Source organism: Python bivittatus, unplaced genomic scaffold (genome assembly GCF_059951505.1).
Source record: "Python bivittatus isolate LINGU-HERP-01145 unplaced genomic scaffold, Pbiv_v1 ctg000480_np1212, whole genome shotgun sequence".
Lineage (NCBI taxonomy): Eukaryota > Metazoa > Chordata > Lepidosauria > Squamata > Pythonidae > Python > Python bivittatus.
The window spans coordinates 25,487,806-25,501,517 of record NW_028277075.1 but is presented as its reverse complement, the minus strand read 5'-3'; the positions used below and the strand labels follow the sequence as shown (position 1 = coordinate 25,501,517).

Below are 13,712 nucleotides of genomic sequence, written 5' to 3'. Positions count from 1 at the left end.
GCAGAAATTTTGTAAAACAAATTAATCAATGAACCAGCAGATATGACCTCATACAAAATAAAGGGGGAGCAGAACTCTAAGAAGCAGGACAGGGGAAGAAGCAGAAGCCACCACCTGAGACACTAATGGCATGGAAAGGAGAGAGTTACTGCCTGGAAAGACAACCCAACAGAGGCAAAGGAGATGGAGAGGAGAACGGGTTCATCCAGAAAGGAGCTCATTCAAGCCCAAGGAGAGAGAAAAGAGACAGGACTACCAATGCCTAGAGAAGGGAGCATAGCCAGCCTGTATTGTCCTCTTCTAAGGACCCACAGCTACCTGACAGATATTAAGCCCTTCTCATGCTCTTGTTTTACTGGGGCGGGGGGCAGGGAATGTATGTATGCGTGCATAATCTGTTCTTTCCACTTCGAAACTGCCTGGTGGTTCTTTGTAGAGCCTCGAAGGATCTTGTGAGATAAATCTGTACAGGCCCTCCCATTCACAAAGGACCCTGAAAATGTATGACATCAAGTTGGAAGAAATGCAGCTATTACAAAGAAAAATGAAGCTTTAAACCAGAATGGGAGGAAGATTTGGCTTTTGTGGTTTAAGGAGGCCAGTATCTTCAGGGTTGCTCTTTGCTACCAAGAGCCATTATGAAGCAAGACATAAAAAATGTTCATCTCATCTCAATATCCTCTTGAATCAGAATGGATTGGGGGGTGGAGGTACTATTTTAAAACCAAGCAATTAGCAAACAACTTCAGCATTCACTAAATAAACTACTCTATTACTTTTATACTATTAATGCAAAATTACAATGGAATGGTATATATCATGTGGTTCTTGGATTATTGAAGCTTGTGGTCTGTGGCTTTGCCACTGCTGGCATAGACAGCTGAAACCCAAGATTGTGGGAGAGAATCATGTCCAGATCTAGGGTCAGAGACTAAAGTTGAAATACACAGATTCTCCCTGGGTTATTTAACACAGTCTGAATTTAGAAAAGGCATTAGAATTTATAAGTGAAGTGAATATAAACGTATGCTAAATTATTAAACTAGATCTCATGAACACATTTCTTGCGAATCTGGAAGATTCACAGCAAGTGTTAAAGGTCTCTGCTGTCATTAATAACATTTTCTAGGTACAGGCAAGAAAAGGCAAGAAGATGAGGTATCCACCTGGCAACCAAAGGAAGGTCAAACACCATAACAATCAGAACAACCCAGATTCTAAGGATAGTAGGGATTCTCATCTGTTCTGCCACTTTGTCAACCTCCTCCCCCTGATGTTCATTTAAAACATTAATCTTTTTATTTGGCAGAGGAAGAGGTACACTATGCACCAATTACAGCAGGCTAAAAATGCACTTAAATTACAGGTTCAGTCTTGAGTCAAGTCTCACGCTGGCTGTCCTAAGAGGGGTGAACATGCCAAGCAAAGTGCCATTCCCCAAGCCTACATTACAGGGTCTGGAAACCCACCCTGGTGTCAGGCACTTCGCAATTTATCAACTCTGCAAGAGAAATCTAACTTGCAAAGTCAGATTTATTAGGATTTGGGTTTCTGCTCTGGAACAAATCAATTCAGCAGATGCCAAATGGGATTTAACACTAGCATTACTGCTCAGACAGATAAAGAAAGAGAAATTTAAAAAGACATTCAGAAGCAAATTATAAGATTTTGACGTGATCCTCTTGCGAGATTCAAGCATTTAATTCTTGCCAGGTTCCACTGATGTTAACAGCTAAACGAATGTGGGCTTCCCAGCAACTCTACTATAAAAATAATGCTTCTTACAAAATTTGACACTGAGCTGAAAGAGCAAGAGAGATGAATCTCAGGCCTGCCTCATATTGGCAGTTTTAAATAAAAGTTGAGTCAACTAATAGGATATCTGGAGTGGAACCGAGCAGAACTAAGACACACGCAAGAACTATAAGGAAGGTACCCATGCAGTGTCAAGCATATTGTGCACTGCTCCAGTCGGCAAAAGGCATATCACTCTAAGAACAAGCATCCAGCAAATGCTGTTCCCCACTGCCAATTTTCTTTTTAAAGGGAGGCTGCAGAAAGAAAATTCCATAGTCAGTGTAATAACAGTGCCAAGCGGGTTTCTGCACCCTGCCAAGAAGGTATAAATCCCTTGAGAACAAGAGAAAACAAACTGATCCTGCAATTTAATTAGGGTGGCAAACTGTTTCTCTTTTATGTCTTGACAGGAGCACATGCCCCCAGCATCACAAAGCAGTCCACCATAATGGGCAAGCAGCTATTTAGCCAAATCACATCACAGAGTTTACGAACAGTGATCCCTTTATCCGAATTTAGAAAGGTGATTCATGTATTTGTTAGACTTCTCTCTGTTTCCTTATGTATTTACACTCTGGCATTACCAGTTAGGCAGATGTTAATATTATTCTAATGGGAGATCACTTTGTTTTTGTTCTTTACTAAGACATGCAAGACCTTTCTGAAAAGTTCAAAGACATTTTCTATTTTTCAGCTCCCTATCTTCTTCTGAAAATGCTAAAGACTCCTAAAGACTACTGCAGGTTTTCTCGGGTTTTATTAAAATGTCCTTAGCTTGGCAAGGTACATTGGACCCATCACCTCTTCCCAAACATTTCCTTATCATTCCTCATCAAGTGGAAATAGAAATGATTTCTGCTTTTAGAGACTGTGGGCGTGACAAACAAGTTCATCTGGCCAGAGAAAATGAAAATACCATTATTGCTTTAAAGCTGCAACCCTGAGGTCTAATCCTCCAAAGCTACTGGATTTAAAATTTTCATTGGGTCAAAGTGGAGGCTTATTAAATACATGGGAGTAATCCTATTAACTAATTTCATCCCTCCCAGTTAAAGCCAACTAATTCTAGTTTTTCTCCTGTTCCCATACCTGGCACACCTATCAAAGACCTCTGGCCCTCACCCCAGAAAAAAAAAACCCCACATTCTGATTCAACCATTGTTCTCCAACAGCTTACAATAACTGAGTGATTGCATTGCCCATTAAATATATGGCTCTATATTTTCATCAACTTTCATCGACATTCTTTTAAAATCCATTCGAAGCTGTGCTCAGTTATTAAGTATACTTTTTTTTTTAATGGAGAATAAAATGTGACGTACATATAGTCAAGAACAATCTTCCTGGCCCAGCTGATACTTTTAAGATATGGTGGCTGATGCTGCCTGGGGACAGTGGGAGTCACTGTAGCAATTCACAGGACGAACAGCAAAAAGCACTGGGTGACTGCCTACTGAAGAGAGAGGATGTTGCATCCTATTCTGCATGACAGCTACATAAAACCACCATTCTGCAGCAAAACCAAGATATCCCGGCTTTATCGCCACACCAAAATCAACCACAAGGGACATCAGGCATTGCTTCAAAGCAGTGCTTGGTTTCTCAGTGCCTTATATTTGGAAGGGGATGTCAGCCCTTCAAGTTGGTCCAGATCAGGAAACAGACTCCACAAGAAGACTAGAACTGAACTTTACTGAGATAGGCTGTATTTACAGAATCTTGCAAGTTTTCTAGTGTTTTCTCTCCCCTCCCTCTTATACCCCATTGAGTCAGGGAGGAGCTACCCTGAATCTCTTCCTAATATTATCTTCTTTACAGGGCTCAAGGAATTTTATTTTCTGAACATTTCCCTCAAGGCCATCTCTCTGGCTCTTTTTTGGGGCGGGGGGATGGCTCCAGCTGGCAACATCTGTGATTCTGTCTTGTCACTTTAACCTTCCCTTGATTTGCTTTTGCTGCAGGATTCTGGCTCATTTCTTATGAGCCTCATCCAGTCATTTGCCTAGCAAATATCCATCTGTACCTAGCTAATTCTTTTCATTTTTCCCAGCAAAGAAGTTTAAATAGTCAACATTGTTCCCAAATCCCAAAATTCAGTACCTATGTGCTAGCTCGAATTTTGATGAGGCACGCTAGACTTTAAAAAGTGTCAGAACAGCACAACAGATAAAATGTTATCTTCAACCCACAGTAACCTAGGGTAAACAGCCTTCCTCAATCCAGTACCTTCCAGGTAGGCTGGGCTAATACAACTCCCATCATCCCCAGTTACAATGGCTAATCCAGCACTTAAAGTATAGTCAGATTTCACAATAAGTACAGGCCTCCAATCTGTAGAGCCACCCTCTTTTTTAGATGCCAGCCACAGACTCCACATCTTCTGAAGAAAAACGTCTCTTCTAGTTTGTTGGAATCTAAGCAAACTGTAGAGTTGCTCAGTGACAAAAGCTGCTTTCAAGGCTGGTGTAGCCCAGCTATGAGAAAAATTATTGCTGTTCTTCCCTCCTCTATTGACCCACTGTGGCCAAGCCAACAGCCTTCTAAGACTGGCTTCAATTTCTTTTCTTCTTGTTTGAAATTAATTAGAACCACCCACTGACATTAGCAAAATGAAATGTTAAAACGAGCTAAATATTCACTGCACTCCAGAATCACTGTAGTTTGAAACTGCAGGCATGCCTGGCCCATGTCAGCTTTTTCAAGATGCTTGCTTACAGTTCCTAACTTGGATGTCTGCCCTTCGCTCTTCTTAGCCACTTTGCTCTGTTTGCAGGGAGAGATAGAGTATGCTAGACTCACATGAGGAGGAGAGTTTTGACTCCAGGAAAAGACTACCAGCCCTTTTTCAATGCCTGTCTTTCCAAAACAGCATTCAGCCATCCTTTGCTGAGGGGAAGAGTGGAAATTTTCATTTACTTATTTTGCAGTGGGACTACACTACTACTATTATTAATAAAATCAGTGCAACTGCTACTAAGATTGGGCTAGAAGGCAGCAGGGAACACAGCAGACACATCACCAAAGACAGTGAAACCAAAATATGGGGCCTTTTTGTCATTTTCCTGAGATTGCTTTTTAAAAGGAAAAGAGGTATATTAAACCTGGTAAAGGTTTACTGCACTGATTTTCTTTCTATGGGGGAAAATAGATTAAAGTTGTGCTGTTGAATTTCCACTTTATGGATTGGGGAATCTTCTGGCACTACATAAGGAGAATGGGGTTGTGGGCAAGGTTGATGGGATCCAAGAGCATTGGAGCCAATAATCTGAATCCACTGTTTTCAACTATCGTTTTGATCTCTTTGAATACATGTAAAGCCTAACTGAAAATTATGTCAAATTCAATGGTGTATAGTCACCATCTGAAGTATCTTCACCAGCTTCCAAGAAAGCCCAAAGCACATGGCCTACTAATACTTGCTTCCAGAATATGATGGATGGTCTCCACTCACTTAATTTATCCACCAATTCAGTAATTATTTTGACCCATTTAAGAAATGCTGGGAAGAACAATCTAACCCCAGAACCAGAATTACGGTGCAGAACAACTGTGCATGCAAGAGGAACGTTGACTCATAAATCTTCACATCACACAGCTACTTCCCATTCAAAAGGAGCAACCCCAGCTTCCTAAGGAATTCAGATTCTTATTTTTTTATTTTTGTTCAACATTCTAGTTTAAAAAACTTAGCGGAAAACAGGAAGAGGAACCACAAAAAAAGAATTTCATTAGTGATGACAGGTGAAGAGAATTATTCCCTCTAGCAACAATTTAAGTTGACATCGCTTATGCATCATAATTGGAATGAATTTAGGAGAACATTTCCAAAAGCCTCACTCTACTACATTACATGTTTGGCAGACTATATCTTTAGGCAGACTTGCAGTCAGTTAAAGAGTGCCTTCAACCACTTACCCAGCTGGATAAGCAATGAGACCATTCTTAGGATCACAGGCCAATCCTCTGCCTCCAGAGACAGTGATTCCCAGCACTTTTTCTAAAGTCACCTAGTTTAAAAAAGAGAGAGAAAGAGAGAAGAAAATGAGATATTTGAGGTTTGACATACAGCTGGTATGTCACTGCCATGTGCTATAGTGTCCTCATTTTATGCATTAGTTTACACAGTGTATTATTTCTCTCATGGAGATCAGATGACCTTCAAAAATCTGTTTTAAAAAAACTATCCATTATTGAAAGTTCTTATCTTGACAAAGACAGTAAGGACGGTTGAAAAAAAAAAGTAACCTTCTCCATAGCAACTGACAAGAAGCTATTTAGAAAATTGCTATCAAAATTGAAACCAACAAGGAGGCAACCAGCTGAAACCTGAGCAGGAACACAGGCCACCCTTCCCTGCCAAGATCTTTTCAAACATCTGGGACCATTTTCCATGGACATCCATATAATTTTTTCAGCAACACTTAGTGTGATTCTTAGAAAAAATGCCTCTCCAGAGCTTTCCAGAGGACAAGGACTGGTTTCAGATCATTTAAAGAGGCAAATCTGCTCTCATCTTCTAGGGCATTAAGGGTTGGAAAGTCCTTCAATTCAATCCATTTAACCTAAAACCAAGTAAGATTTTTCTTCATAGTTATATTACGAACATATTACCAATTTAAGTCATTTCATGGCAATTCCATGGAGTCAGGAGAACATAGTTAAACCAATTAACATCACAGATATTAAGCAAAGATTTGGACTTGAATGGATGAACCAATTAATATGCCTTGTCCCCTGCAGTCCTGAACAAGCCATTTTGCTTTCTGAATTCTACCTGTTAAAAAGTAGCAATGTAGCTGAAAAATAGGTACCATTTCATAAAGAATCCAAAAAAAGAAAAACCGCAGACCAAAAGAAACGTACTTGTGATTACACTTGAAAGAGTGTTTTGCAAAGTGTCTTAGTGTGACTGAAGCACATTCCTCAAAGCATTAAAGCAGCCACATCTTCATCTGATGGCTCTAAAAGCCAACCTCAGCTGTTTGCACATGGGTATATATGCAGAAACACTATGTTTAATTGGTGGTCCCAGCTAAAGTGCTATCTGGGTTTACACAGACGGCAAATATTGAAAGCAATCATGTGACTGTCACAATCATGTGACTGTCACCACTTTGACTAATGCTTTGTTCATCCCAATGCACAGCTTCTTTCAAATGCTTTGGAAGCCCTTTTACTGGTATTCTCTTAACTCATGTGGACCTGCAAGTGGAAGTCTCCCCCCCAGAGTAGCACCACAACATTGATGCCAATGACCCATCTGTTCTTTCTACAAATGAACTGAGGTTTTTTATTTATTGTACACATATACTGTTTATGTAAGACCATTAACTCTGCCAGTCCATGACTTTACTAGGCTGAATGTCAACTCTTCCATTTAGAGTTAGAATTACTGATCTCCCAGCTCCAAAAAGTCTGTAGTAATCTCTATTAACCATCCTCCAGAGATTTCAGACTTCTCAAAAAGAAAAAGCTCCCACAAGAACTCTGGTAAGCAGCTTCAGGGCACACCTAAAAAAATCCTGTGGGAGCAGATCACCCATATTTAGTCACAAAGATGCTTTGTTACAACAGGCTTTCTCATTTGTAAGATTTGTTCCTCCCAGTGGTATTTCTTAAGTCCTTCTTTCATGTATTAATAGTTCAGCTAGCCTGCTCTAGAACTAACCTAGGGGTCTGAGGATAAAAAGATGCATAACATATCACCAACCTTCCTCCCCCCCCACCTCCCTCCTGCCCTTCACGGCATTTCGTTCAGATTGTTTTGTACCAGATGCCTTAAAATGAGAATGAAAAAGCCACTAAAATTCCTTTCCTGTTTCAAAATAAACATCTTGTCAGATATGTGGTTTTCAGGAACAAAAACACACACGTTTTTCCTTACTGTTTAGTGCACGGTATCTTCCTGGAGAATGCATTAGTATCTGTTAGGTAACTGAACACAGGAGAATTTAACTGAACACTGCTGCTCAGAAATGCACTACATCATCTACTACTTTTAGCCAAGAAAATATAATGGGAGGGAGCTAAAACTTGCACAGCATTTTGTTTGACTCAGCTGAAACTGTCACTAAGTTTGCGTGAGTTGGCTTGCTGTAAATTAGCCTTTCTCAACAGGGGTTCTTCAAGAAATCAGGATTGGAAAAAAAATAAACATCATTTTTTAGAACTGAGAAAGTTGACATCCTTTGTGGGGAAGTGGGAACCAAACAAAAAGAGTAGGCTAATAAATTGGCCAGAATAAACTGATCCACAGAAAAATATTCTCTAAAAGTGCTAAAAGAGCACTGACAGTTATTATTGGATAATTGGATAATCTACAATTTACTGATTATGCTAATGTACAGTGAGCTGTAGATTTAATAATTTTATGCACTATTTTCAAGGGTTCCTCCAGAGTAAAAAAGTTGAGAAAGGCTGCTGTAAATGATGTGCTGGGACTCACACAGCCAGTAGTCTGCCCAGCCCAACTCAGGAACTTTAAAAATGAGTATGTTGCAAATATTCCAGAGATTTCCCCAAGGTGTAGAATAGATTAGGAGATGGTGTTGACACAGATTGTCAATAACCTGAACATTAAGTTTCTAAATCTATTCTATTCTGCTCTTAGCCATGCCTTCCACATGCTTGCTGCTGAATGAAAAAATGGATGCAGTCTAAAAGAGAAACAAAATAGAACAGGATCTCATCATCTGCTGCAAAAACTATATCCAGGAAAATAAGAAAACATGAGCTTTGTTCTCAAATAGGTTCTCTACTCCCACAAGGAAAAAGTAATTTCTACAAAGGTATAATCAATGGGAGTATACTATCTGAAGCATACAATGTGCTACACCAAACTGACTGCTCACAGCAGTGTTTATTCTACTTATAATACAGCCATACTGTACAAATCTCACTGCCCTGCTGTGAATCTATCCCACAGCCCAGAAGTTGCTGAGTGTTTTCAGAATATCACCAGCTTTTATAAACAGGCAACATCTAGTAGGCCCATCAATAAATTCTTAGGATTTATCATGTATGTTTCCTAACTGTACAACAAGAACAATAACTGTGATTAAGACATACAAGGCAATTAATAATTTAATTCCTTAATTCAAAAGTAAGAGCACTGTGTTCTCTGCATTCAACAAATCATTTGGTTGCCCTGTTCCGTGTTAACATATACAAGAAACAGAATGCTCAGTCAGTCCTGACAGCGCAAAAAGACTTAAGAGCTTTTCATTGGCAAGGATTAATGCTATGCCAGTTATGGTCTCGTCATGACCCAGCAGCCCAAAGATTCTGTCCATGTCAATGTGTTGAATTTATGAAACATACATTGTTGTACTGCAACTTCTATAAAGTAGCCAGAGAAAATGTGTTGCAACATCTGCTGAAATCACATATATGTTATTTAGATGGCCAACTATTAGTTTATGGCCTGGCAGATTTAATTTAAACATTATTGTGAAAATTCCCAAGCTTTTAAATACTGCCATTAACACAAGACTATCAATGGCAGCTCCGAATTGATTAACTATTTCATATATTCTATATTTAGAATATATTATAATATCATAAATATTATGAGTTATTGAAAATGCTCAATCATTCTGAGAAGGAATTTGATTCTTCCATTTCCACAGCTTCATTTTCAAAAAGACTAAGAGATTTGGGGATTATAACAAAAGGGTTTTCAAGCATTTGTGTTATTTCACTCAATGCCAACTCTCAGCTGCACTCATCAACCTTCTCTTTGTCTTTAAACTATGTGTGAAGACCCAGGCACCCTGAAGTGGTACACAACAGCAGCACGGGTCGGTGGCCTTGCAAGAGGACCAACCTGCTTGCTCTTTCCATATTGTCCAACTATTGCAGCAATGAGACAGAACTGGAGTCTTTTTTGTTTGCTTTATCTGTATAAGAGTTTTATAACTTTTTATCTGAAAAACTAGTAAATGAAAGGACTGGGATTTATGATTTGGTACTTGGAAGGTTTCAAATAGGAGATGTGGAGCGGCTGGTGCTGCTTGGGGTATAATGGTTGTTTTTTCTTGGCTGAGAAACAGGGGTTAAGGGTACACCTCGATTCACTTAGCAAACTAGGTTTTGACCCCCCTCCAGCTGATGAGGCACTAGATGTTGGGTGGATGGGGCATGGAATGTGGGTTGGTGGTCTTGACTAAGGGGATGAGTGTTAGGCACAAGCGTCTTGGCTGTCTAGACTTGCTAACTGGTTGGGTGGGCTGTGGCATCTAGTTGTATGGTGGGGCTCTTTGACCAGGGAAAGGGAGGTCGGGGGAGATTGTTGTGTTGAGAGGGGAGGGCAGACAATAACACAATGGTGATGGGCAGAGGAGGATATGGCAGGAGAAAAGGGACAGGCAGTTTTGGTGTTTAGTGCCAATAATGCGTTCCAGCCTTCCGCACTCTGCCTCAATGCATGGTCATCAGAGCCCCAGTGGCCCTAGCTTCTGGCTGTTATTGCTGAAGGTACAGTCAGCCTTTAATAAATTCTCTTTAATAAATTATCAATTTAACTGTGGATGAGAGAGCCAACTTTATATGTATTGTTGAAATCTGGTTCGACAGGGAGGGAGGACTGCTCTTCTCAGAAATATGTCCATCAGGCTTTCACACATGGTATCAGCCATGACTCTGGGTAGGGGTAACAGTGTGGCAATTGTCATCTGAGAAACTCTAGTGGTTTCAAGGGGTCCTGCTCTGCAAACAACCAGATGTGAGACCCTATTTCTGAAGTTGGGAACTAGGAGTCAGATAGGATTGCCGCTAGCATACCAGCCTCCCTGCTGCATAGCAGTCTCCCTGCCTGAGCTGCTTCATGCTATAGTCAGGCTGATGATGGAGTTCCCCAAATGTATGGTATTGTGAGACTTCAACTTGATTTTTGCAGGTGTGCATTCAGAGGCAGCTCAGGAAATTGGCAATTGTAGAGGGCATAGGGAATAGCCTTGAAGGACAAAAGAAAGAGCTGCTACCACGGCAATAGTCAGATAAGAGGGGCTTGAGCATGGGCCAAGAAAATAACTTGAGAAAGCATCTCTGACAAGCCCCTCCCTAGTTCACATGAAGATATGCCACTTCATCACACTTCAGGTGAAGTGGCATAAGAGACTCCTGGAGGAAAATGAAAAGTGAACCTGACTAAACATGGATAAGAGCCTTTCTTAAGGATTTCCTCTGGGTAATAAGGATGGTAAAATATAATTATTTTTCCACCTTTATTATGTCTATGGAGAGCCAGCTGGCAGCCCTGTTTAAACTGACCCAGCCCATCCTGGGGAACTGGGGGAATATTTACAGGGTCATTGTGAGGATTATTCTAGGCATCTGTTAGACATAGTTGCTTGGTGGTAGACTAGCTGTGTAGGTCCTGTGGAGTTGATTGAGGCATGGTCTGGCTTAGTTACCTGAGAAGACTTTGAGTCTGTTAGTCCTGATGAAGCAGGCAGGGTCCTCAGGACTGTGATTTCATCCACCTGTGTCTTAACTCCATGTCCCTCCTGGTTGGTTAAAGCCTTCTGGAGACAATATGTGACTGGATCCATGTGATGGTGAATGCTTCTTTGAAGTAGGGAGTGGTTCCCCTGGCTCTGCAGAGGAAGTAGTCTCTTCCCATTTTTCTTTAACATCTAAATTAAGCTGGTGGGTGAGATCATCCACCAGCATGTGTTGAAGTATCATAAATATATTGTATGCTCTCTGTCCCTGGCCGACCAAGTGATGCCATTAACATTCTTTTTCAATGTTTGAAGGTTGTGAGGATGGGGATGAACAGGGTACAGCTCAACTCTGGCAAGACCAAGTGACTGTGGGTTGTGAGACCTTATGGATTTGAAGATTTTTCATCTGTCTCTGAATGGGGTAGCTCTCCCAAGAACTGACACACAATTGGGATATCCTCTTGGACTCATAGCTTCTGTTCACATTAGGTGAGCCCCATTAAATGGTTGTATGTTATAAGCTTCTCTGATTATTTCAGCTGTATTATTATTGGTGGTGATGGTGGTGTTGGTCACACAGACAGATGTTTAAACTGGATTTGGCATTTTTATCCACCTATCAAGTCCTTCCCAAGGATCTGAGAGGCAGATGTTATTTGATGGTGTTAGAGGTATCATCACAGGATATAAGCTGTTCCAAGTAAAACTGCCTTTTGCAATTGACCGATGGTGATTTTGTCAATGCCGATGGTCTTCAAGTAGTGCTCCAGATGTTTTGGGATTGCACCTAAGGCACCTATAACTATTGGTACTATCTTTGCTTTCTTTTGCCATAGTTGTTCTACTTCTATTTGCAGGTCTTTATATTTTGTGATTTTCTCCAGTTCTTTCTCTTCTATTCTGCTTTCTCCAGATATTTAAATGTCCAATATCCAGACTTTTTTGTCTTTCTTATCAACAATTGTTAAGTCTGGGGTGTTGTGTGGCAGGTGCTTGTCTGTTAGAATTCTGAGCACTTTAGCATCTTCATTTTCTATTACTTTGTCTGTTTTGTGGTCCCACCAGTTCTTGCTTGCAGGCATATGGTATTTCTTGCAGATATTGCAATGTACCATTGTTGCTATATCATCATAATCATCGCTTTTATTTGTATAGGGAGGTGTTGTTAGCCACCCAGAGTCACAGAAGTATGATGGGCAGCTTTAAAAATTGTTTACATAAATAAAAATAATGTGTGGTTGGCAGAGATCTGATGTGATGAAGCCCCAAAATATACCTTACATGCTTGCAATTTCAACTACAACCTGCTAAAAATGAGTGGGAATGAAAGAGGAACATCCTTGCTTATGCTTCTTCCATAGCAACTGAAAATGGTAAAACTTGTGGATCAAGTCACAATATAGAGAACAGCACAGGGAGCAATTCATTCTCAGAATGTACATCTTGAGGTTGCTTTACAATAATAAAAAAGCTCAACCTATTACACCTAGTTCTATTGGGCTTCATGTGACACATTCAATACAGATCACTAATTACAGCATGCCACCCTACTTAGAAAGCCTTTGAACATTTCCACTGCACAAGCTTCATTTAAAGATTTTATTATGCACTTCAGATATATTCCATTTGAGCTAAAGCTAGATGCTGGAAGAGTTGGCTTTTAGCCAGGTTTTCCATCTCTATTATATTTTTACGGAATGTGAACACAAAAATCTGAAAAGGAAATTAAAAGCTAAGAGCATTATGAGTTTATAGAATAAACAATACAAAGCTTCTCCTTATGCTGATCTTCCAGATGTTTTCAAATTTAATTCCCATCAATATCAGCTAGCAGGATAGAAGAAAGGAGTTGAGAGTTATAGACAAAAACACATCCCCCCCTTTTCCATTCATTCTCTCGCCATTCTTCCTTCTCTTTGGTATTCAACAAAGAACAGTTTCATTTTGCAGCATCTTGAACACATTCATTATTCCAAAATGGATTGTTGGATTTTTATTTTTATTTTTTGTTACTTCATCTAAAGCCTTCTTGGTAGTTATTTTTATGACAGCAGTTTTAAAACTGGAACACACTATAATTTAAGCAGGAACAAAATAGGCATACCAGGGTTGGAGACTCCTGATAGTATCAGAAGTACATTAAAAACATAAAGAAAAGGTGTGTCTATCTTGGGTTATCATCTCTGATCAAATAGTTTTGAAGCAAGTACATAATACAGTAAATGTGTGAAGACAGCATCAATTAACTGCTTAGGAAATTGTTGTAAGCCAGATCACAGTATTTGTTTACCTAGCCCAGATTTTTAGAGGTCAGCCTGTTCTCCAAGGGGAGAAGTGTTGTATCATTTACTCCCAGAAATCCTTTAGAAGGCAGATTCTAGGAAATGAATTAAACAACTCCCTTCTCCAACTGAAAATACCACACTTCCACCCCAAACTCTGATTTTAAATCAAATCAGGCTGAGTCAA

The 13,712-nt window shown here is 39.9% G+C and overlaps 1 protein-coding gene across 2 annotated transcripts in view; it reads right to left on the bottom strand.

Moving 5' to 3' along the window:
• Positions 1–13,712, bottom strand: part of MAPKBP1 (mitogen-activated protein kinase binding protein 1) — a 125,619-nt gene that overhangs the window by 78,117 nt on the left and 33,790 nt on the right. For both annotated transcript variants that reach the window (XM_088145494.1, XM_088145493.1), the window contains exon 3: positions 5,713–5,804. In XM_088145494.1, coding sequence (XP_088001620.1) covers positions 5,713–5,804 — 92 coding nt within the window. The remainder of the gene's footprint in view (positions 1–5,712; positions 5,805–13,712) is intronic.